This window comes from Rhinatrema bivittatum, chromosome 17, assembly GCF_901001135.1.
Source record: "Rhinatrema bivittatum chromosome 17, aRhiBiv1.1, whole genome shotgun sequence".
Taxonomy (NCBI): domain Eukaryota; kingdom Metazoa; phylum Chordata; class Amphibia; order Gymnophiona; family Rhinatrematidae; genus Rhinatrema; species Rhinatrema bivittatum.
In genome coordinates this window covers 20,403,108-20,428,017 of record NC_042631.1, presented here as the reverse complement: position 1 = coordinate 20,428,017, position 24,910 = coordinate 20,403,108, and the positions used below count along the sequence as shown (strand labels likewise).

The window sequence follows — 24,910 nt, the reverse complement described above, 5'->3', positions numbered from 1 at the left end:
AAAAGGGGAAAAAAAATTGTATAGTTTATTTCTCAATGCATGAAACAGTCACTCTCATAGAGTATACTTGTATACTTAAAATGGAGCTACAAATACAGGATACAAACTAGTTACTCCATCAATGCATTCCCTTTAATATGGTAGCTCCCATAAAACAAGCTAAAACAAAGCAGCACTATTCGCTACAAATTTTAAAAGTACCCTTGTTCAATTTTCTTCAAAGGAAGAATGCATGGACAGGATGCATGTTGAATGCTGTAACTGATACAGGGTGAAGTCACAAAAAGAGCATCAGTGGGAAAAGCAGAACCCTGCTTCTTGGTCTGCTGCTCTAACCACTGGGTTACTCCTTCAAAGTGGTCTTTCTGAAAAACGCCTGCATGCATTTAATTCTGGTAACCATCGATCTGATTAATTCAAGTATACTTACCAGCAATATAACCCCTTTAAGGATGAGCTTTGAATCTACACCCACATTGAGGAGCTCAAGGCATAGTTTGTCAAACTTCTCAGGTGTAAGCTTATTTAATATGCTGAAAAAAAGATAGTGTTGAAAATGTTAATAGTCAAGCAAAAAAAAAAAAAAAAAAAAAAAAGTTTACATCAGCCACCATCTCCAAAGTTATTTAAAAACAGTACCTACTGCAAGCCTTGAAAGTCCATGGATTAAGAAAAATTGCTTACCCTCTTACTTTCCTAAAGATTGCATCATGTCGTTCTTTCTCACTTGCGGAGTTGTTCGCAGAGTTGTTTGCGGAGTTGACATCTCGTCTAGTGCTTCGTGAAGGAATCCATCTCTGAACACCAAGCCCTGGGGTTTTCCCCAGGTACTCGCTATAAATGAAGAATAAAAAAAAAACCAAAACACTTTACTGAACAGATGCTTAAGGCATTACCAAGACAAGCTGCTGATTCTTGTTCAACATATCCCATATACTAGGCTTACAGAGCAAATGCCTACTTCATACCCAAATAAGATTTTCTTAATAGATGTGCAATGGAAACTGCAGTTCCAGTGCTACTTTGAGAACTTTAGCCTGCAAAGAGTGTAAACATAACCAAACCAGACACTAGGAAGACAAGGCCTTAACAAGACAAGGCATTCATATACTATGTTTAAAAGACATTGCATATAGCATTGTACATCATTAAAGTTTTTAGAAGAGATATGCAATTTCAAAAAAGTATTTTTATGAAAGCTACATTAACAAGACCACCACATACCAGTCTATGAAGTTTTTTTCTGACACTGGCAAAGCAGATCTGATAAAGGAATTAATCTATGGTATTCTTACCAATTACTACCCCTCTCCCTACCCAGTGAACAGAAAGTTGCAGAGCAGCTATTTCAAGAGTAACTGAAATTTATCACTGGCCTAGTGTTCTTCTGAATCCCTGAACACTTGCAATTCTCAGAATTTCAGGAGTGGATCATGTGCTCTATAGTAATTACGATATCTTTTACAATAAGATTCTCTTGTCTACTGCAAATTATACACAAGTGTTTCCGTGAGACTAAGTAATTTTACAGCACACCCTAGCGCATACAACTTGCAAGACATGCTGCTTTATTAATAAAAATACACCAGCATGAAAGCAACTGGTGGAGTGGGGAGAAAGGGGCAGGTAGGTTGCTGGACCAGTCAATCTTCTTCACGCAGGACAATCCCACCAACCAAAATCCAGAGAAGATTCTGCAAATTACAGCTCTCAGCCTGCCAAGGAGCAAACATGGGACGAAAGCGCCAAAATAAAGATGTAAGAGTGGAGGAGAGGCTTGAAATTATGTGGCGCTCTCATGTATTGAAAGTATGAAACTTGTTTCATAATTCAGAAGTATTCATTATAATGCCTTGGCTAACAATACAAAATAGATTTATAATTTAAAAAATAGGGTATGATCATGATATCACAGTATCTTCCATATTAACTGAAAACTATCAAAGGAAAACAGAATAACCTCTGGTCCCTTGAAGGATATTTAATATGAACTAGCTTCTCAACACTTTCTATTTATTCATTTTCCTACAAATCTATTTGCTTTCTAGAATTGGGTAGACAACATGTATGATTTATGGATTGCACAAGATATTAGATGCCTAATACCTAGAACATAATCCATATTTCATACAATTTAAAACATGTTCCTGTAAAAGCAGGAATAAAAATAACCCTTATATTTCAAATTAGCTCAATATTTCCCACAGATATGTTAAAAGCTTAAATATCACTTTACTTAAAACTGAGTTGGCTTGATGCTTACTCAAGCTATGCGAGTTCAGAAATTCACAAAAGCCTAGAGTGTTAACCATCCAAAAATAGGATTTGTAATGTAACACACTATGTTTTAGTGAGAAAAAAATAGTGTTCCTAGACCAGTCAACAGAAGTCAAGCTGTCATTGTGGTCGGGTGACAATCTCCTTAACAAATGTTACAAGCATACACACACACACACAATCTATTTCACAGAGCCTGAATGAAACAAAGACAATACATACCTGTTGCCGACAGTCTTGGGATAGTGCTGAGGTGCACCCCTACCTCCTCCACCGCCCGAAGAAGCACTGTTTAAAAAAACAATGAAGTTAAAATAAGCTGCCTTGCTGTTTTCATATCTTCAAAAATGCTTCCAAAAAAAACAACTGCAGCTTTAGTGAGAACACAAAAGGGGCTAGGTGCATGCTTGTTATATAAGCAATTGGGTATTTCTCCTTCCTCTTTCACCCCACTCCCCACCATGTCCCTCACCTACCTCCAAATCCCTTATGTTGAAATACCAGCTGGTACAGTGAGCATTTCTAAACCTTGTGGCTGGCTGTGCTAATTCTGTGCATTGTAATAATGGCAAGTATCAACAAGTGTCAGCCCATGGATGGCTGAAAATGCTTGATGCATGGACCCCTGTCACTGCTCTCCTCTCCCCCACCCCCATCATGACCTCCCACCTAGCCTGGTTCCCTGCCAATGTTCCAGCCCTTTTTTTTTTAGGCATGGAATTTAGGGCCATGTACTCCATACTTGAAGAGCTAGCCTATTAAACGTTCAGCCAAATTATTAGTTCAAGGAGCAGACCTCCTTCATCCCCTCCCCACCATCCATGAGTACAGGAACAGCAAAAGGCACCGACTTTTTAAGGTATGTTTCATAGCTACAATTTGTCTCACTGGGCAAGCTTCAATAAATTTTAGATTACATAAGAGTTTTGGTTTTTTGTTTTTGTTTTTTTTTTTGGGGGGGGGGGGGTATTATTTACAAAGGCCAAAGCTATTTCAGTGACCAATTATGAACTCATCTAAATCAAACACAAATCCTCAAGTAATTCTGTATTTACATGTGAAATATGGTCAGTTTTAGTTTTACTGGCATTAACTCCGTGCCAATATGGGCACTTCAATAAAGTAGTGTTCTAACAGTACAAAATGTGTTTAAACAAAACCATTTACCCCCTGAAAAAAAAAAAAGCCTACCTGAAACGAGAAGCACCCCCTTCTGCAATCGCACTCTCCACTTTGGCGGCTTGACAATGAAGAATCTTTAAAAGAATAATATTCAAAGGACGGGGTGGGGGAGGGAAAACACCTACTGGGGAAAAAAAACACAAAACAGAAGTCACAAGTCAACTTCTTCAGCTGTCACAGTATATTCACTCTATTTTGAAGTCACTGACTTTTCACCCTCACACAAATCATCCAGCTTTTTTAAATGAAACTGGGTTAATGTGGTACCTGTATGTATAATTAACCAAGTAAGCAAATACTATGTTTATAGTAAAGAATAGCTACTAAATACATTTTTTAAACCACATCAATACAGATATAGATAGATATATATATATAATCAAATTCTCAATACATAAACTGTAATGAAAAATGTGATAGAATCCTATAGTGTGTAAGACTTTCCCAACAGATAAATATCTCCCAACTCTTATTCATCTTTATACATTAAATATTTTAAAGCCTGCAATTGTATCTTACACAAATGCAGCATTTTGCCTGCTCCCTCATGTAGATGTCTCTTATCCACTAGGATAAGCCATAGCCAGTATTATTCAACCTGCATGCCTGCCAAAAAACGGCAACTACTGGCCAAAAAGATAGTGCTTTCTGTCTGGATTTAACCTAGAGTATCCTGGAAGTCAATTTACCGGCAATCTCGGAAATAAAGTCAGGACCAGCATATGACAAATACACTAAAAGGGCACATAAGTCAATGCCAAAGTAAAACCTGGATGGCCAACAGAAAAGGTGTAGAATATTAGGCAGTTTTACTGTAACAAGTAGTTGAAACCAAAACTTTCCCCTTAAAACACCTGGATAGACTACTCAAAACCTTCTGATAGAAACCCAATGAATGAAGCTTGATCTCCACCTTGGACTCCCAATGAGAGAATGCAAGCTTTGGTTCCATTGTTTATGTCAATGGAACCTGCTGATAGAATTACTGCCTTGTTGTGATGCCTTTCATTCTATTTCAAACAGAAATGGAACAGAACCAATTAACAGACAAAATGAAAAAAATAGGATTTAGTAGCCACATACCTAGATGTATCAAGATATTAAAAGCGTTTAAACACCGTCTAGTCATACTATTTCTAGAGACAGACATCCAAAAACATGTAGCAAGGATAAATTAAAAATGGCAACTATTTAGCCGAACATTCCCAACATGTTATCCGCAATTTTACAAAAAGGGGAAGATAAGAGAGCGATCCATCCCGTGTACGTTGCATTTGAAGCAAACCCACACACAAAAGATACCTTTAAAAAATGTTCAACCCGTTAGTAGCCATCTTATGGGCACCTTACAATATAAAATGCGTTTACAGCTCGGCGTTAAGTCACCAGGCAAGTGAAACCCGTAGTATCCACTAGTGTAGGTTTCTGGGACGATGTACATGGGGGGCTGCGAGTAGACTAAGAGCAGCAGCGGCGGCTGCGCTGCGGTGCCGCTCGCGCGGAACGAGCGTGAGAAAAGACGCTTCCCCACCCCCTCCCCCCCCCGGCCGAACCGCTTCCTTTGTTCTCTTCTAAAGGTCTGCATGGCGAAGGCCTCGCCTTTGGGCCTGCCTCTAACATACCGGAGAAGCCCAGCCGGGCCACGCAGTTCTGCTAATCCTGCCGGCAAAAGAAAAAAAACGGGGGGCGCAGTAGGTAAAGGACGTGAGACTGCCTGGGCGAAGGACGATCACCGTTCAAGGTACACAAAACACGATCCTTTCGCTAAAGATCTAATTAAGGGCGGTGGACAAGAAACAGCTTATTTAAAATAAATAAATAAATAAATAAATTCCGCTGCGGTGGAAACAATTAACAAATAAGCGAGGATGCTCTTCCCAGGCTCCCTCCAATCACGTCAATGAGTATTTAACCACCAGACCCTCCAGGGGGTTTTAAGATGCTTATAGATCAGACAGTAACGTCCTGGCCGCCAGCTCTTCCCGAGCTACACGACGTAAAACGCGCCTTTCAAAGAAAGATGCCGGTTACTCTCAACATTGTTCCCATTCCAGGAAAGAGGAGGAAAAAAAAAAATGATCCCTCCCTCCCCACGCGTTTCTTCACCTCGCTCTTCAAATTCACACAAGTCGTAGAACGAAACCCAAACTATGACGTTAAAAAAAAATCTTACGAAAAGAAAAAGATATACAGATTACATACTTAATACCAACGGTTACACGATGCCTCCCTTTCTTCGGACTCGGCGCGTCCACTCGGCACATTTCAACCAAAAAAAGAAAAAGAAAAATCCCTCTGCCGTCAGGTGCCCGGCTAGCTTCATCATTTGTGCGAGGAAAGGCCAAACGAAACACAAAATCGCTTAAAACCAAAGTAGATAGGCGTCCCTGACTATCATTCCCCCTCCCTGGATAGACGCCATTTTCTACCCAACGAAAAAGCAAACTGGCAGCCATTTTAGATACAGAGCAATGAAAAAAAAAAAAAAACAAAAACCCTGCATTTCCAAAACTGTCTACTTACCTTTCCTAAAGCCCCGTCAGCTTTCTTATGGCTGGGCGATACCTAAACAAAAAGAAAAAAAAAAAAAAAAAGGAAGTGGGCATACACCCCTACCAGAACAGCTCTGCTCTCGATGGAGAACAGCCCGCTGCTATTCCACCTCCATAGAGATTCAACTCGCTGCTCCGACGTCAACTAAGGCTCTAAACTTTATTACTAGGTACAACCGAACATGAGGGGATCGCTGGGACCGCAATAGATAGGCCGACACCGCCGCTAGACTTCGGAATATAAAATAATGACGTCCAGGATATTACGAAGCAGCCAATCGAGGACCAGAAAGCGGAAGGGGGCCGTCCCCCGTCCCCCGTCCCCCCCCCCCCAAAGGAGAAAGCTTGGTTGAAAAGTAGCACAGCCGCAGTGCACCACCGGTATTCGCGAATGCAATTAGGGAAACAGGGTTGCGTAAATGGCTGTGTTCGCCTAGCCGGCAGGTAATTGCGTAAACAGAAAGAATGTAGCGAAAGAGTCATGGTGATGGAGGCTTGGGTCTTATATTGTTATATTTGTATGAATTATTCCTCTTCTGTTTGATGAAAGACTTTTTTTTTTTTTTTACTATTCCTTCAACGGCCCACGGAAAGAGATTTTCTTCCTTTCTGTGATATGACTAACGTGACAATTTTCTTTTGTGTTTGTAAGTATCTGTAAAAATGGGGTATTATCTGCCACCTAGTCAGGGAGGTTCAACCTTATGTAGTAACAACCAGCATATTTTGCCCAAATAGTATCAGGCCTGTTCCATATATGCCGTTGTGACTATGGCAGCAATATAAAGAATATCTTCTGATTAAAATAATTATTCTAGTGTAATAGAATTATACAATACATGTAGCTGAAAAGGTGCAATTTAAAAATAGTACTTGCTTACAAATTTATGACATTTTGAGTTCAGGAATGCATCCACTTGCAGGGCTTGCAAAAAGTGTAGCACAGTCTTTGCTCCTAATGTATGTGCTATTATTATAAAAATAACAAAACAAAACTGTCCAGTGTTTACTGTAGATTGCTTTTGTGTAATTTCCATTCAAAAGTGTTAGGGTTTCATAAACCTTAAATTCAAAATATTAGTGAAATATAAACTGAGGTGATGTTTGCTAACGAGCCGCAGTATATAAAAACCCATAAATAAATTATTATAACATAACATAATAGCATAGTAGATGATAGTGTGAAAAGCCAAATGAGCCATCTAGCCAGTCAGGTTTTAAGTTACTTAGGTGTTATTTTGCTTATCAACTATAGCGCTTCTTGTTAAGTCACTGAGCCTCTGATCTCTCCATATTAAATCTAATATACATCTTATCTCTCACAATTGCATGGGTTTTATTTTTAAGACTCCCAACATTCTATCATATTTATTTTTAGAACTTTTTATTTTGGGACTGTCTCTTTTATAGTGTAGTGTCTTATAGTATCATACAGAATTTAGAGTTAAACCACAGCTCCTTGAACAAGGATCTCAATATATTATTGATTTTTTTTTTCCTTTTGATAGTCTGCCTTTTGCTAGAAAAAGCACATGTTGGATTTATCAAGTATCATTGATTTGTACTGCGCTGAAGAAAAGACACAAAACAAGATCACATAAAAATAAAACCTGGTCCTACAGCAGGCTACAGAACTTTGTTCTTTGGCGGCTTATGATGTAGTTGATACTATCTGCAGATGTAAATGTGGTAATTAGCAGCCTGTAGACTAATTAATAACTAAGTAGAGCAAGCATGGTAAAAATCATTCGGAAGCAGAGCTGAGAGCACATGGAAGGAGAGAAAGGCTTCCAAGATGGGGAATGAAGTGAGAAGAGAAGGCTCCCAAGACAAGTGGAAGTTCCTAAGTGCCAGAGGGAGTAAGAGTGGGAGTTCCATTAGCAATGGTTACATGGAATAGACTTAGTTTTTGGGTACTTGCCAGGTTCTTATGGCCTGGATTGGCCACTGTTGGAAACAGGATGCTGGGCTTGATGGACTCTTGTTCTGACCCAGTATGGCATTTTCTTATGTTCTTATGTTCCAAAAGGGCAGAGAAAATCAGAGGCTTAAAGAGGCACAGAAGGAAAGAGCTTGGAGAATAGCTCATAAGAATATAAGAAATTGCCATGCTGGGTTAGACCAAGGGTCCATCAAGCCCAACATCCTGTTTCCAACAGAGGCCAAACCAGACCACAAGAACCTAGCAATTATCCAAACACCAAGAAGATCCCATGCTACTGATGCAATTAATAGCAGTGGCTGTTCCCTATGTAAACTTGATTAATAGTCATTAATGGACTTCTCCTTCAAGAACTTATCCAAACCTTTTTTGAACCCAGTTACACTAACTGCACTAACCACATCCTCTGGCAACAAATTCCAGAGCTTTATTGTGCATTGAGTGAAAAAGAATTTTCTCTGATTTAATCTTAAATGTGCTACTTGCTAACTTCAAGGAATGCCCCCTAGTCCTATTATTCGACAGTGTAAATAACAGTCACATCTACTCATTCAAGACCTCTCATGATCTTAAAGACCTCTATCATATCCCCCCTCAGCCGTCTCTTCTCCAAGCTGAACAGCCCTAACCTCTTCAGCCTTTCCTCATAGGGGAGCTGTTCCATCCCCTTTATCATTTTGGTTGCCCTTCTCTGTACCTTCTCCATCGCAACTATATCTTTTTTGAGATGTGGCGACCAGAATTGTACACAGTATTCAAGGTGTGGTCTCACCATGGAGCGATATAGAGGCACTATGACATTTTCCATTTTATTAACCATTCCCTTCCTAATAATTCCCAACATTCTTCTTTGACTGCTGCAGCACACTGAGCCGACCATTTTAAAGTATTATCCACTATGATGCCTAGATCTCTTTCCTGGGTGGTAGCTCCCAATATAGAACCCAACATCGTGCAACTACAGCAAGGGCTATCCTTCCCTACCTACAACACCTTGCACTTGTCCACGTTAAATTTCATCTGCCATTTAGATGCCCAATCCTCCAGTCTTGCAATGTCCTCCTGCAATGCATCACAGTCCGCCCGTGACTCAACTACTCTGAATAATTTTGTATCATCCGCAAATTTGACAACCTCACTTGTCATATTCTTTTCCAGAATATATATATATATATATATATATATATATATTGAAAAACACCGGTTCAAGTACAGATCCCTGAGGCACTCCACTGGCTACCCTTTTCCACTGAGAAAATCGACCAATCCCACTTCTGTCCTTTAACCAGTTTGTAATCCACGAAAGGACATCGCCTTCCATCCCTTGACCCTCCAGCCCTCGTAGAAGCCTCTCATGAGGGACCCTGCCAATGCCCTCTGAAAATCCAAATACACCACATCCACTGGTTCACCTCTATTCACATACCCATCAACCCCTTCAAAAAAATGAAGCAGATTTGCTAGGCAAGACCTCCCCTGGGCAAATCTGTGCCAACCATGCTCCACGATTTTGATCCTGCACTGTTCCAGCCCTTGGGTTTTTGGTTCTCTGGGCAAAGAAGGCTAGTCTTCCCCTGATAAGATCTGCAGAATGTCAAGTTTACTCAGAATACTGTGACTGGTAAGGTTTTCTGATTATGTGTAACACCTGCTTGGGAGGGAGATCACGCTTCTAGTCCCTGCTGAGCACTGATCCACTTGCAGGGTTGGAAAACATGAGGGGTGAGACTATATCTGTAAGGGCCTAAGAGGAGTGCATTAAAAAATTACCAGTCAACACTTGAGTGGGCCAATTTTCAAAGGGTTTAGGTGCTTAGCCTTTGAAGGTAGACTCTCTCTTAAATTGGCTCTATTGAAACTTTAATAGGGCTGAGAGCATACATTTAGGCTCCTGCTTTCACTAGATGCTTAAAAAGTAGGCAGCTACAGGGGCAGAGTTCAGGTAGAGAAACAATTTTTAGGGTCCTAATTTATGTGAATTTTCAGCTGAAAACCTAGTCATTGAAATTAGAAGTCTACCACTTCTCTACAATAAATACCCTTCTCACAGACTCTCTTATCATGTATGTTTATCTTAATTAGACTGCAAGCTCCATGAAGCGGGGGCTCTTTTATAGGCATCTATACCAGCGTTCCCAACCCTCTGCGGGAGGCACACCTAGCTAGTCAGCTTGTCAGGTTTGCACAACGAATATGCATGAGATAGATGTGCATATCCTAGGTCTCCAATGTATGCAAATCTGTCTCCTGCATCTTCATTAAGGAGATCCTGAAAATCTGACTGGTTAGGTGTGCCTCTAGGAGAAGGTTGGGAAACATTGATTTATACAAAACTAAGTAATGTAGTATGTACTGTATTAACTTTGTAAGTAAGCCTGACCATAATACAAAGCAAAATCTATCAGGGAGTCAATAACTGGAAACGGCACTGTATTGAGTGGACAAATGTGCTAACTCTAATATGGAGGCGTTCCTATGCAGGTGATGCTAGATTTTAATCTGATTACCAGCAAGACTGAAGAGTGTTATTAGACTAGACTAAGCACGGATTTTGCAGAAACACTCAGCCCAGTTCCTACTGTAAAGGCTATAAAGAAATGAGATCCGGCTAAGCATTTGTGACAGTTGAATATTTCCGACGAGGCCAAGCTTGGAGCATGCCTGGAATGGCAGGAGGTGATCAGTGAGGTGCTTGAACCGCTATTGCTCATCAGCGAGCTTGAGAATCTATAACCAATGACACTGTGGCTGTGTTTACATCAGATTTTGTGGTGTAGTAAACAGAGCGTGTGGAGTGGTTTTTGAGAAATGAACCGGCAGCTAGCGGATGAAGTTTCTCATGGAGAAGGAGCCGGTTATACCCTCGCTGAGCAAATATTTGAAAGGATCTTCTGTGGAAAGGCAATGGCAGAGGAAACATTTAAGGAGAAAGGTGAAAATGACAGGGCAGCATTAGACTGTTTCCGAAATACATCGGTGACTAGCACTCCTTGATGGCTCGTTGAAAGGTGATTATTTAGAGTTTGCTGCCGCAAAAGGATTTCGTTGGCTCACCGTACGCCACACAAGCATTCATGGGTCAGGTGATGCTGCTGGCGATTCCTGCCAAGGCAAAGTTATCACTTAAAAGGCAGAATAGGTTCACACATGCATTTCCAGAAACTGTGATGCACTGTCATTTGATAGTCTGATGTCAGTTTGTTATTAATGCTCTGAAGAACATTGTTTTAATATAAATCTTTTAAATAGATATTTCAGGAAAAAGCTTTAAATAAAGTGGGGTGTGGGGAATTTGGAGCAATCGGCCTGGGCCCAGTGCTATTGTGGGCCTCATACTGCTGGGTAGACCCAGCCCTCGGTTGATCTGCCAGGCATCACTTCATTTTCCTTTGCGGAAATAGGCCTGGAGTCGCTGCAGCCTCTGTGTCGCTTGATGAGAACTCAGCCAGTATAGACCAAAGGGGACTCTTGCCCTGCATCCCCCTAGGGTCAACCCTATTCGTTGTTTTTGTCTGAAGTATGCAGTCTCAAACTCCATTATTACTTTCAGGGCTGATCTTGGTCATGGCCAGAAATGCATAACCAGAACTGGAAGACAGAGGTCGATCTGACTGCTTACCCCAGAGTAAGTAAACAAGACCTGGAGGTCAGAATCTGAAACCACTGCCAGAAAAAGTGAGGGTCAATAATCTGCTAACATTTGACTGCTGTTAGGAAGGGACTCTGAGAGAAGAAAAGCAAAAGTTGGTTCTTTGTGGTTAGTTTCTTGCAATCGGGAACGGGTTCATGGTCACTGTATTGCAGATGGAGTACATTTTCAAAGCTTTAGAAACCCTTGCTGTGGATAAAAATAGTTAACCCACCTAAATTTGGTCATTTCCAGCAAAAATGATTTTTAGCCGTACTTTTGGGCATGTAGAACGTCGGGGTTCTGGCGTACTTGAAAACTGCGATTATGGGGACAATTCTTAAACTCTCTCCACATGGGGTCAAAGCCTGCAGGGACTTTTTACGCTGTGGTTTTTGCAGGAACTTTGAAGAGAGAGTACATGCACTTCCACTTTGAAGCTTTCTATGGGTACTTTGCAGCTGCTTTTTTGTACAGGTACATTTTTTTTCCCCCCCATGGAAAACCAATGCATGTAGAGTTGAAAATGCAATCTATGCCCTACACACCCCTCGAGAGCCATAACAGGTCCTAATAGAAAGACATGGTTTAACGGGACATAGTCAGCATGGAGTTATACAAGGGATTTCTTGTCTCATCTGCTACTTTCTTAGCATTCAGACAAGTTAATCCATGACCGTGGGTCATGCACCTCTACCAACAGATGGAGACAGAGCAAAGCTGATGTCATGGTATGTATACCCCTGCATTGACATCAGCCCACCAGTATTCTCTGTCTCCAGCAGATGGTGGATGTGCATCTCCTTACTAGGGGATGGCTTAAAAAAATTTTTTTAGGAGACAAGAAGGAAATTAATTTGTTCTGCTCTCCTGTGATGATACCTTATGGTCCCTCTCTCAGTTGAGTTTTCCTGAGGTGATATCTGTGGATCCCTCCTTCAGTAGAGTGCCTTGGGTCCGGTAGCTGGTTTTCCAGTGTGGACTTAGCTGAGAGGCTAGCAAATGCAGGAAAGCAAGCGCAGCGGTGAAGGCCTTTGCCTTCTCCCTCCAGCAGCTGGAGACCGACTCTATACTTGGCCGGGACGGGCTGAGCTCAGGTAAAGAGTTTATTTAAAAAAAAAAAAAAAAAAAGCCGATCCAACGTCCATTTCTGCTTCCGGGGGAGCTTGGGGAGTCGTGGCAGGTTGAGCAGTTTGGCCAGGTCCTGCTCTCAGGCTTTACTCCGAAGCCGAGTGGTAGGCCGCAGCAGCGTTTGCATGCTTTCTCTACGTGCAAGTCTTCTGTGAAACAGTGTTTGACATCGGTTCATGCTTGTGCACCCGGGTAGGCGCCTACATGGACCGCGTATCGGGGGCCTACATTTTGGGTGTCTGTAATGTGTGCTTTTTGGACCGAGCTTGTTCTCGGGCGACCTGTCCAGGCTCGCTTGTGCATATGCGCAGTTGGGTGCACAATTGTCAGATGCCTTTGGGAGTGTGCTGCTAGTGGGTGTTTATCCATGGCACCGGCAGCAAAGAAGCCTAATTGCCTTACCCTTTGTATTCGAGCATCTCCGCTTGTGTCAGCGCTGCTCGGAGGCTCAGGGAGAGTTGTCTCTGGCTGATGTTTGCTGAGCCCGGCCCTTCCCAGCATGATGTGGGATTGGAGGGGGATCTGTCAGAGGTTTTGCTTTGTTTTGGGGCTCCCTAACTGGTTCATTCGCAGGGGAAGGCAACTCAGTGGGTGCAGGACCGACGCCCCCTGCTTTTGTTATGGATCCTTCTTGGGTGGAACTTTTTTTTTTTTAAAGGCTGCAATCCTCTCTTCAGGCACAGTCTGCAGAGCCAGCCAAACCTAAGAGTTCGGGATCGTAGACTTTGGATCCCCGCACGCCTAGTGCCACTGGTCACGCTGATAGGGACCCAGATGGCACGGATGATGAAGGTGATCCTTACTCCCGGGAGGATGGGGAAATTCCTCTGGGGTTGGAACCATATCGAACCGTGTGGCGTTTCTTTCATAGAGATGAGTTTGCCAGCTCTGATCTCCCAGACGCTGGCGGTGCCGGGTGCTTATTCCATGTCTGAGCCAAAGAAGAATCCCACTTTAGTTTCTTTGTGTAAAGCATCCTATTTCTTCCCCATTATGGATGCTATTCAAGAATTGATTGACCTTGAGTGGAGTGCCCCGGAAGCTAATTTTAAAAGGGGGGGATGAGCCTTGGAAGTGCTGTACCCCCTGGATCTGGCGGCAAGAAAGCAGTTGCACTTTCTGAAGGTGGATGTGCTGATGTGTGCCAACACCAAATGGACAACTATCCCTATAAAAGGGAGAGCAGCATTGAAGATATGCAGGATAGGAGAACTGAGGCTATCCTTAGGCAGGCCTTTGAGGTGATGGCAATGAATTTGCAGATAGCCTCTTGCTTGCTTCTCTCTCGCTTGCTGCTTTCTCAGGAAGTCGACAAGTCTGGTTTGGATTCCAGGGCAATGATAGAACCAGCAGGCCACCTTTTGTAGCTGTTGAGGCTGCGACCTGGTCTGCATTTCTGCCAGAGGACTGGCTTTGGTGATGAAGGCCAGGTGTTAGCTGAGGCTGAGGAATTGGTAGGCCGATACAATTTCAAAGTCAAATCTTATAAAATTGCCTTTTAAAGGGCCATTCTTGTTTGGGAGTGAATTGGAAAAAATGGCTAATAAGTGGAGTGATTCTCAAGTTCCTCCGTTACCAGAGGATAAAAAAGCAGGCACTGCACTCGTTCAACACGAGAGGTCATGCTAGGGGTTTCAAATGACCCTCTAGCGAAGTGGATTCTCGGAGGGCTCGACCTTTTGGGTAGGTCTCAGTCCTTGGTCGCAGGCAGCCCAGATGGGGTGTGGACTCGAGCAGTAGTGTCCCCTGACCTCCTCAATGAGGGTGTGCTGAACCCACCTCTGGAAACAGGACATAGGGGTTCGCATATCTCCCTCCTTCCTTTTTAAAATTGTATTTTATTTTTTTAAATCTGAGGTGGGTCGAGATCATGTCAGACCAGTGGGTTCTAGAGGTGATAAGAGACAATTATGTTCTGGAGTTTCTCAGCGTTCCTCAGGACATTTTCATGGTGTCTCCCTGTAGCTCTCCGCAGAAGAGACACACACAGTGGAGTGTGTCTCTTCTGTGTCTCTTCTCAAGGCTCCTCAGCCTGCAGGCCTTAATCCCAGTGCCTGTCACAAAAAAAATACGGGCCGATATTCCATTTATTTTCTTGTATCCAAGGAGGAGAGTTCCCTTCCCCATTTTGGATCTCAAGGGTGTCAAATGTCATTTGCGAGTAACTCATGTCTGCATGGAAACCTTATGCTCAGTGATAATGGCAGTTCAGTCGGGAGTTTCTTACGTCTCTGGATTTGTCAGAGGCATATCGGCATTTTCCCATCCAGCTGGAGCATCAACGGTTTTCTGTGTTTCAGTGTTTTGGGATGACCTTATCAGCTTCAAGCGCTTCCCTTCGGTTTGGCCATCGTACCCAGAATCTTCTCCAAGGCAGTATTGAGAGAGGAAGGGATTCTGGTCCACCCGTACATAAGACAATTGGCTAATTCGAGTATACAGTGTTCAGATCTCATCTTTTGTGTACCTTTTCATCACATCAAATCTTCACTGATCTGTGCTGTTCATGCCTCTGACAGTGCATATAAAAATGCCCCCCCCCCCCCCCCCCCCCCCCCAAACCTAGGTCACCACCAAAACTTCACCCCGAGTTACTGGTTTCCCCCTGCTATAGTGTTCTCTCTCCCTCTCTGAAAAGCCTGTCTGGGCACTTCTAAGCTTGCGATGTGAAAATATCCCGACTGCAGTAAAATGCCTATGTGATGCGGTATCTGGGAAAACTAGCCTAGCCACACCCCTTTTTTATCACGCCACTATTCTAGCAAAATTTATAGCAAAATGATGAATCTAGGTCAATGTTAGGAATTATTAGGAAAGGAATGGAGAATAAACAATGTCATAATACCTTTTGGATCACTCCATGTTGAGGCTGCACCTTGGGGCCAATGCATTACAGTGCGCTCAGCCGAGCGCACTGTATAACCCGCAGTCAGACGGGGGTTAAATAGGCGCTAATCCACCCCCTAATGCAGTACGGGGATTAGCGCCTATTTAACGCACGGCCGATGCGGAGTGAATGCGATATCGCTCATCACATGCAAATGCATGTGAATGAAGCTATTACTCATTCACTCCAATGCAAAAAAAAATAAATGTGCGTCTCAGATGCACACTTATCGATCATCCATTAACGCCTGCCTGGAGCAGGCGTTAATGGATGAGCACATTGAAAAAGTACAGAAAAGCAGAAAAAAACTGTTTTTCTGTGCTTCTTTAAAAGTTAAACAAAACCCACTGCCGGCCGCTTTGAAGACAGACACTGATATAACCGGCAGACCGCAGGGTCGCGCTAGCAAGGAGGCGCTAAAGTCACGCAAGCGACCTTAGCGCCTCCTTGCTAGTGTGACCCCCCCTATTTTGCATATAGCATGGCGCCCCCCCCCTCCCTTGCGGGTGTCATGCACACATTAAGAAAGCGGGCGCTGAAAAGTCAGCGCCTGCTTTCCGCATTTTTTTATCGCATCGGCCCCTTTGAGTATTTAGTGCAGTTCTGGTCGCCGCATCTCAAAAAAGATGTAGTTGCTTTGGACTAGGTACAGAGAAGGGCGACCAAAACGATAAAAGGGATGGAACAACTCCGTTACGAGGAAAGGCTGAAGAGGTTGGGTCTGTTCAGCTTGGAGAAGAGACGTTGGGGGCGTCCCAGCCATGGGGCTCCATTGCTGTCGCCTAGGGTGAGTCCTGCAAGCCACTAACTATAGCAACAAGGAGAAGAAACATTGGCAAGAAGTGTTCACACTTGTTATAACAGTTGTACACTGTGCATTTTGTGGAAGAAATGCAAGGCCTTATGACCATGACAATGTTAACTTTCTGGGATTAACTGTCATAAGAGCTAAATTCAGTCTTATGATGCAATGACTTCAGCGTTCTAGATCCCAGAAATGACACGAAAGGAAAATGTAAAATGAAGGAAACAAAAATACAAATGAAATTAAATAACCACATAAAATTATACTTTTTTTTTAAAGTTTAATGATAGGTGAATTTCTGTGTAATAAGCATAAAGAATGTTGTCCTAGCCAGGTGCGAATTTCTTTCCCAAAGAAGGAAAGCAGACGACATTAGCTCTTCATACAGTGCCTGGTTTCAGAACAGCTTGATACGATCTTGCTTGCTTCCTATTTTCATGCGCAGACTTGATTTCCCTAAGAAACGCAGGATTAGAAATCCCAGCATGCAGTGGAATGAGACCAAGGCTGGATCAGCCTGTCCTAAAAATGGAGCTAGTTGGGAACCCTATTTAAGAGGCTTACATTATAAAAAAAAAAAATTGTCTAAGCTTGCTGAACTAATTTGACCCACAAACTCCTGGCAGGTTTGTCGGATTGGTTAATGAACTCTTTTAAATTCACATATCTGTATTTACAGCAGAGAAAAATAATTACATTTGACACTTACTTTCTTTCTGGTTTCTGCTTAATTTATAAATAAATGCTAAACGTCTATTGATGCTATTTCTGCTGAACCGCTTTGCTGATCCCTATCATTCACAAGTGGAAATATGTAATAAACACAGTCACAGAATGACCTCTAGGTGGCAATTTTTAATATCAAGGCATGGCCACTGTAAGAAGGCGCCACACTTTGCTTTAAAATTAAAATCTAAATAATGTATTTGGTCAAACAAAAAAAAAAAAAAAAGGGAGACTTTGTAACCAGGAAAAGAGACAAGCTTGTATTCTCGGGAAGCCATTGGACGGAGACCGTAAGGTCCTTTCTGATGCTCCTCTGTCGTGTGATCTGTTAATGGCAGAGTTGGACAAGGACTTTGAGAACTTTTATTTTTATTTTCTTTATTTATATTCTGCTTTTTGGCACAACTAGTAATCCCCCCCCTGAGACGAATGGGCCTGCAGAAAGCACTTGTGCCTGACTGATCACATTTGAGTAAGTCCTAGATTAGTTGGACTGTGAGATGCCATTTTCAATACAGTTCTTCTTATTGCTTTCTTTAAACAGAATTGTGATCTGTTCAGTTCTAAGTTCACCTTTCATGACAGCCCTGTTATTTTTAGGATGTTGATTGGGTACTGAGTCAGATCTTGTTGTGAAGAAAGCTGCCAGGGATCCGTTTTTGTTTAATCTAAGCTTACCAGGATTGCAACACACATTCCCCAATGTTTAAATAATGTCTTAGATAAAATCTGCTCTGCTTTTTTTTTTTTTTTTCATGGGCAAAGTTTGGGGGGTTTTTTTTTTCCTTATTTACAAGAGCTTTATCTCTGTAAATGGGTTTGACATGAAATATTTCATACAGTTCCTCCATAGATGTTAGTTTCTATTGATGTTTTGCCACAAGAATAATATGGGAGAATACTTCCTGAAAACAGGAACATGACACAATGATACCATCACAAGCTAAAGCACAGCTGCATCAGATAAAATCAAATAATATAACAGTCACATTGCTATCAAAATCACTGTTTTATCATAAAAGGCCTGATTCACTAAGCCTTTCTGCCATTCTGTGTCTTTGGGGGAGGGAAGAGCTTAGTAAATTAAGTCCACAAAGAAAAATGACCAAGGACTATTCATGCCAGTAAACAACATAACATTTATTAGACATGCAGAAGGGCTGTTCTGGATGCTTGACCTTTGAGAGGTCGGGGTAGGCTTCATGCCTGCCCAGCCAGGATAATATGGCCCCAGGCTCGCTGATGCAAGCCTGGCTGGCATGGTGTAGAGGGGGAGGGGACCCTCGAGGTGGCCGGCCGGTCATCCGGGCTCCTCCGTGCTTCCTGCTGCAATAGGCTTGGTGGTTCTTTTGAACCACATCAGGGTGGGAGCTGATTGGCTTCCGAGGCGATTAGTTGGGAAGGGGGTGGGGGAGTGGAGCTGGAAGAGAGACTACCTGATTCCTCTGGGTCCGTCTCTCTTCCCAGCAGTGCTTCTGGCATTGCTTCCCACCCGCCCGCCCTTGTTGCTATTGTTGTTTGGGGCTTTATCGTTGTCTCAGCTTCAGTGGGGGGGGGGGTAGCCCAAGCCGATTGGTGGGGGGTTGTGCGTTGGCTGACCTGACAGGGGGCAGGTCAGTGCTCCCTAGCCAAACAACTGGGTGCAGTTGTGGCTGGTACGGCTCCTTGCTGGACGGTGGCGCGGGGGTCGATTTATTCGGCTCCTTGCTTGATGGCGGCGGGAGTCGTGGGGGACATGAGAAGGGTGGGCGCTTCATACAGGCTGGGATAGCCTGGATTGCCGATCTTGCTGGCTTGTGGCGGATGAGGGAATTCAAGATTATATGTGTATGGCTCGGGCTCTAGGGTGTTTAATAAAGCTGCGGCCTGTTGAATTCCAAATCTGTGTTGTGTATTATGTGGTTGTAAAGGGGCGGGCTTGGGCGGCAGCGTCGGTCCTGGCTGCCCACATCATAAAACGATTCAAAAGTATTGGAACCTCTTGACGACAAAGATTATAATACACTTCATGCATTGCTTGTCGAGATTCTCCCTTGGTTTCCACAGATCCCAAGGAAACACCTAAATAGGTACTGAAATGCCTTGATTATATTGTTGCTATGGGTGATACTATCAAAATATTTATTAAAATAGATGTTAAGTTTAAAATGAGCGCGAATACGCTGAAATTGAAAATTGTGTGCGCAGTTGCACGCACATGATTTAAACTATGCCTGTCGCCTGCCTATTTGTGCTCCTTATTTAAAGTATTCCACATCTCTTTGCTAGGAGTTTGCGGGCTTTAATGTGCCCAGGTAGGCGGATTTTAAATCCTGCTTGCATGAAGGGCCTTCCCAGTTTTAGCAGTTAGTCCGCCAGTTTGTCATCCAGATCCCTCTGGTTCTTCAGCCTGTACTCGTCCAGCCGTTTTAGGCCTGAACAGAAATTTATGCAGGCTTGCACCTCATCGAGAGCAGAAGTAAACATGCCCGGCTAACAGCCCGCCTCGCGCTGCAGCCAGCGGATTTAAAACGCGCATCTATGCGTATAAATGTTTGCCCAACTCCGCGCCCCCCCCTTATTCTTTTCTACTTGTGCACACGTATATATGCACGTAATTTGCAACTCTAAAAATACGTGTCGCCCACGTGCAGCCTGTATACGTGTGTAATATGGACGTTTTAACGCAAGCAACGCTTTTAAAATTCACCCTTCAATGTCTATAATTGGGGGAGGGGGGTTTAACATGCACCATAAACTCTCTCTCTTTTCAGTGTTTCAACTTGTTGCTGACCTTGCCCGGAAAAGTGCCCCCTGCCCCTTTCCAAAGCATAAGAACATAAGAAAGTGCCATACTGGGTCAGACCAAGGGTCCATCAAGCCCAGCATCCTGTTTCCAACAGAGGCCAATCCAGGCCATAAGAACCTGGCAAGTACCCAAAAACTAAGTCTATTCCATGTTACCATTGCTAATGGCAGTGGCTATTCTCTAAGTGAACTTAATAGCAGTGCCCTTACAGGTCCAGCTGGGAGCAGTGACAAGAATATGGTAAAAATACATTCAGAAAGAAGTTATTCGCTCTTCCTAAGGGTGCATGGCATTGTCTGATTACATACAGGATGGGCACAAAAAGAGGGTAAACCCCACTTATCAGCCAAGCCCCATGTCATCTAGAACCGTGGCAGAACATTTCTGACTGGTGAAGCCTTCGAATGCTGTGCTAACCGTTCCAGGGGTTAGCTCACGTTTTTGTACTCGCGCAGTAGACATCGAGTTCGCGACTGATGCAGTAAGCTAATAGAAGGCTATTGGCGTTCTAAAAAAGCAGGCTAACCCTAAAATGTGCACAGAAGACTCGCTTAGCGCACACAAAATATGATGTATACGCATAAAATGCTTTTTTTTTTTCTCTGCCTAGAAAACATTTGTGTGTGCACAGTTTCTGGCCATAGAACAAAATGTATGCACACAATCGAGTGAATTTTCAAAGGAGTTATGCACGTAAATGTAGCGTACTATCGGAGCAATTTTCAAATCCATCTATTTGAATAAAGTGCACTTGTGTGAGTAAATCCTATGGACAATTCAATGGCATATATTGTAGCAATTTTCCAAAGTGCATTTACTTGAGGAAAACCCAGTTTTACGCATCTAAATGCTTTTTAAAATCTGACCCAATTCTGCACCTAAAAAATATATATGTACAAAGCATGTTTCCTGCCCAGGAAACCTGATGTGCGCAGGCTCTGTTTTATATTCATTCGTTCAGAGTACGGGACCCCCTGCACCTTGAACTTGAAGGTTCAGCTGCACAGACTTAACATTAGCCCAAGTAACTTTTACTCCAGCTCTGCCCAGGAGAAACCACGCGTTAAGCCAATGCGCCTCTCTGCATCGGGGAGTTAACAGCGGATGCCTTCACTAACACGGGATTCAAATGGGGGAGCACTGATTTTGTATGCACACTTCTTGGGCTTAAAAATCCCTGCTCCGTGGAGAGTAAAGTCTGCACAACAACAGCTGCGCGCCCAGCTCTGCGCCCCCTTGTTACATCGGCGCCTTCGTTGGCGTTAAACGTCTTGCCAAGGATAGGATGTCTCTCTTGTTTTGCCCCTTTTGAAAACATCCTTGGGAAATGTCGGGTTCTGTGTCTCAACAAGGTTTTTCAACACAGGGCACAAGATTTCAGAACATGACGTCCTTGCGGGTCGAGGCTTGTGTTAAACTCGTTTTACATCAGTTCTCTCTATTCTTTTGATAATGAATCAAATGATTTAGATTTTATTTTTACAATTTTTTATGCCTTAAACTGTTTTAATATAAATTTTTATTTGCCGTTTTGTTGAAATGTGTTGTCTAGGAACTACTTACATTTTTTTAACTCCTCCCAGTTTATCAATGCTTTATCATAGGATGGAAATAGTTTATCTCTGTCCAGCACAGAGAAAGTAAAATCAGATATATACTAAAATTACAGCCATTTCACTCTGATAGTTCCAATTGGGATCTTGCAACATGAGCCTTAGTTTGCAACCACCCAGGGATCTGGATGACATTTGTTCATTTATTTATTTATTTATTTACAGTTCTTATATACCGCACAATGGGTAGGGGACTATCCGTCTAGGCGGTTTACATGTTAATACATACACAAGCAATATTGTACAGTTACAAAGACAGTTCATAAAATCATATATAAACATATTAAAATTCAGATAACTTTTCAGGATCATGTAGTGTAATAAACCTAATATATATTTTAATGACATTTTAACGTGTTATCTATTTTATTTCTATTTGTATATTTTTTTTATTAATGCATTTGTCTGCGTTTTTATTAGTCTTATTACCTGTTCTAAACCTATTTTATATCTACTAATAATTTTAATTTACATTGTACTTTTATTTTATACTATATTTATGTAAACCGTTGTGATGGTCCCTCTAAACGACGGTATATAAAAATTAATAAATAAAATAAATATACTATCTCTCTCTCCTTCACTTAGGCTAGCCATTGTGGCAGTGGCCTCAGGCTAAGGGTCATGCATTACGCTCCGTCCAGATCTCTAATCATGGTCCCTGAATCTGATTGTTTGGTGCCACTGTTGAGCAATGGCCAAGGCATCCCTTCCATTGAGAGCTGTGAATGCGGCCTCTGCAGCAATTCCCAGACTCGGCTGTCCCAGGAGGCAATCAAACTTGGGGCCTCTCCATTTCAACTCATGGTGCTGAACTCAGCCGCCAGGCTGATCCCATATTTAGCTTTTAACGAAGCTGAGCTGATTATTAATTCAAGGCCAAAATATCTGTTTCTGCAGTGTGACAAAACAAAGATTCTGCAGACTGAATATCTCCAGATCCTCATCCTTTCATGCAGCATAGAGGCCTAGGCATGTGGCGAGGTAATTGAGGTAAAAATGGTAACTGAATTGAAGAACACAGAGGATCCCTAGGTGCGAAGATATGAAGGGAAAGACCGTGATCCTCGAGTCTGACATGGTAAGAGTAAAAAGGTGGGTAGACTAGATGGGCCTTGTGGTCCTTCTCTGTTATCAGATTCTTTGTTTCTATGTTGTTGACTTTCTCTAGAGGTTTATGTACATTATTGTTTAGAGGCTAAAGGTTTATTCATTATTCAACAACTTCACTTCACTGCTATCCATGAGTGAGTGCTCACACTGCTTTTTTTGTTTTTGGTTTTTTTTTTTTTTGCTTGTGCAACTGGATGCCCTCTTCAGCCTGGCTTTGTTTCCCATAATCAGTTTAAATCTTTCTTGTGCTCCAGGATACATTCTTCAGTTTGTTTTCAGTATGCATTAGAGATTCTGCCGGTGCCATGTACTTTAAAAACCTTGCAGTTTCATTTATATATCATTGCAGTAGCTTTGCAAAACGCTACTAGGTGACTCACTTAGCTGGTCGGATTTTACCCAACTAGGTGGTGGCTGAAAATAGGTTTAAATCTAGCCAACCATATTTTGGCTGTCCTAGATTTAAGCTTGCAATTATTTCAGCTAGTTTTGGTTTCCTAAGTTAGGCAGCTAGTGGTGAAAATGAGTGCTAGGTGCCTAAATTTCTTCTCCCAACCTGAACCCACCCCCAGGGCCACTGAGAGGGGGTGGGGGTGGGGATAGATATTTAGCTTGCTGAACCCTTAGAAAATCCACCCCACTGTGCTTGATCCCCCCCCCCCTAGACCAGTGGTTCTTAACCTTTTATGGCTTACGGACCCCTTTGAGAATCTGACCATAGCTATGGACCCCAGGTCAAAAACCCTTGCCCTAGACATAAATGTGTAAATGCATTCTGCTTAGCACCGCATAAATAGGCAAGATGAGAAAAACTAATCCTTTCTCGGACAACTAAAGAGCCTGGTTTCTGCCTACATCACAAGCTATAACATGTTTTTCTAGATTTGCTGCTTAAATTGAAATACAGCGTGAAAGCGCTGCTGTTTTAAAGAGGTGGCAGCAGGCTATGATATTTGAAAGCTTTGTTACGTGCTTTATATTCTTCCTTTTTGGTTGGTTAATTAGTTGGAACCCGTAGGAGCTGGGTGGCAGTGCTCAATGTGTCCCTCAGCCGGCATTCAAGAAGAAAAGAGTCAAATGAGGTTAAATTGCACGCGGACAGGCTGTGCTAATCCTTTTTTTTTATAAATTTGTGTTAGAGGATAACACTGACACACATCTAAAGCATGAATGCAGCGTAAGTGCAACCTTGCGGGCCCTCAGAATAAAAGGCGCTTGCCTTTTACATACGAACGCACCACCACGACGTATCTATCTGTATTCCAAGAAGCCAGGCTGCTTTGAAATAAGGCAGGAATGCAGCCAAACAGTTCATTCCGGATTTCAGGACTGCAGTTTTTTTACAAATCAACTTTGCTTCCAGAAAATTGAAATCATATGCCCGAAGTAAGCCTGGCTTCTCCTCTTAACACCCACAATCTGCTCCGAAAGCTCCCTTTTAAAGATTCTGGCAGTTTTTTCTAACATTGTCTGTCTTTCAGTCCATTCTCTTCTCGCTTTCCCCTACACGATCCAGCACAGTGTTGGAAATAATGTACCAGGGAGCCGCTCTGTATAGCATAAATATGTTCCCATATTTCCACCACCCCTCAAGCCTTTCGTTTTCAGTTTTTATTTTAGTTTTTCATGGTCATTTCTAGCTATTTCATTATTATAATGAACAAAAATGGGAGAAAATCAGAGTTGAGTTCCCCCTCCCCCCCCCCCCCCCTCTGATTTTGATCATTTTAATAAATACTGAGAAATTCTTGGGGGAAAAATAAAATAAAAAAACTGAAATCAAAGGAAACTAAATATTGGATTTCAAGAGAGCATGTGATAAGTATGGATGATTCCTAGTGAAGAGAAACAAGAGTATGACCAGAGTCCAAGTAGAATATGTGATACTGGAAAAGGAAGGACAATGGTCAGACTAGATAGGCCCTGTCTTTTTTTTTTATCTGCCATTCTGTATTAGGTTTCTATGAATAGGACCTTGAATGAAAAAGGAAGAAGCATTGTTAAATTTCTCTTTCTTTTTGGAAGTTTGCATATGGCCTGTAAAATGTTCACTTGTGTTCTTTACATTCTCAAGTGTATATGCATAGGTTGTTTTGTGCTGTATACTGTAACGTTGGCTAGCAGCTAGTTAATGTGGGCTATCGGCGCACACAGATACAAAAAATATAATTCCATAAGGTTATGTTTTTGTGTTTTCTTCTTTAAGTTAATCCAACAAAGCATTACTTTATTTTCTGCTGCTGCTTCTTGATTGGAATGCCATATT

General features: G+C 42.4%; 1 protein-coding gene across 1 annotated transcript in view; it reads right to left on the bottom strand.

Annotated features, from left to right (window-relative positions):
• The window catches only part of EIF4G2 (eukaryotic translation initiation factor 4 gamma 2), a gene marked incomplete at its 5' end in the record, with an annotated part of 48,642 nt that extends 42,644 nt beyond the window's left edge, over nucleotides 1-5,998 (bottom strand). Inside the window, 5 exons of the mRNA XM_029583088.1 lie at nucleotides 431-533; nucleotides 685-834; nucleotides 2,500-2,565; nucleotides 3,469-3,583; nucleotides 5,983-5,998. Coding sequence (XP_029438948.1) covers nucleotides 431-533; nucleotides 685-834; nucleotides 2,500-2,565; nucleotides 3,469-3,583; nucleotides 5,983-5,998 — 450 coding nt within the window. The remainder of the gene's footprint in view (nucleotides 1-430; nucleotides 534-684; nucleotides 835-2,499; nucleotides 2,566-3,468; nucleotides 3,584-5,982) is intronic.
• Between the last annotated feature and the right edge of the window lie 18,912 nt (nucleotides 5,999-24,910).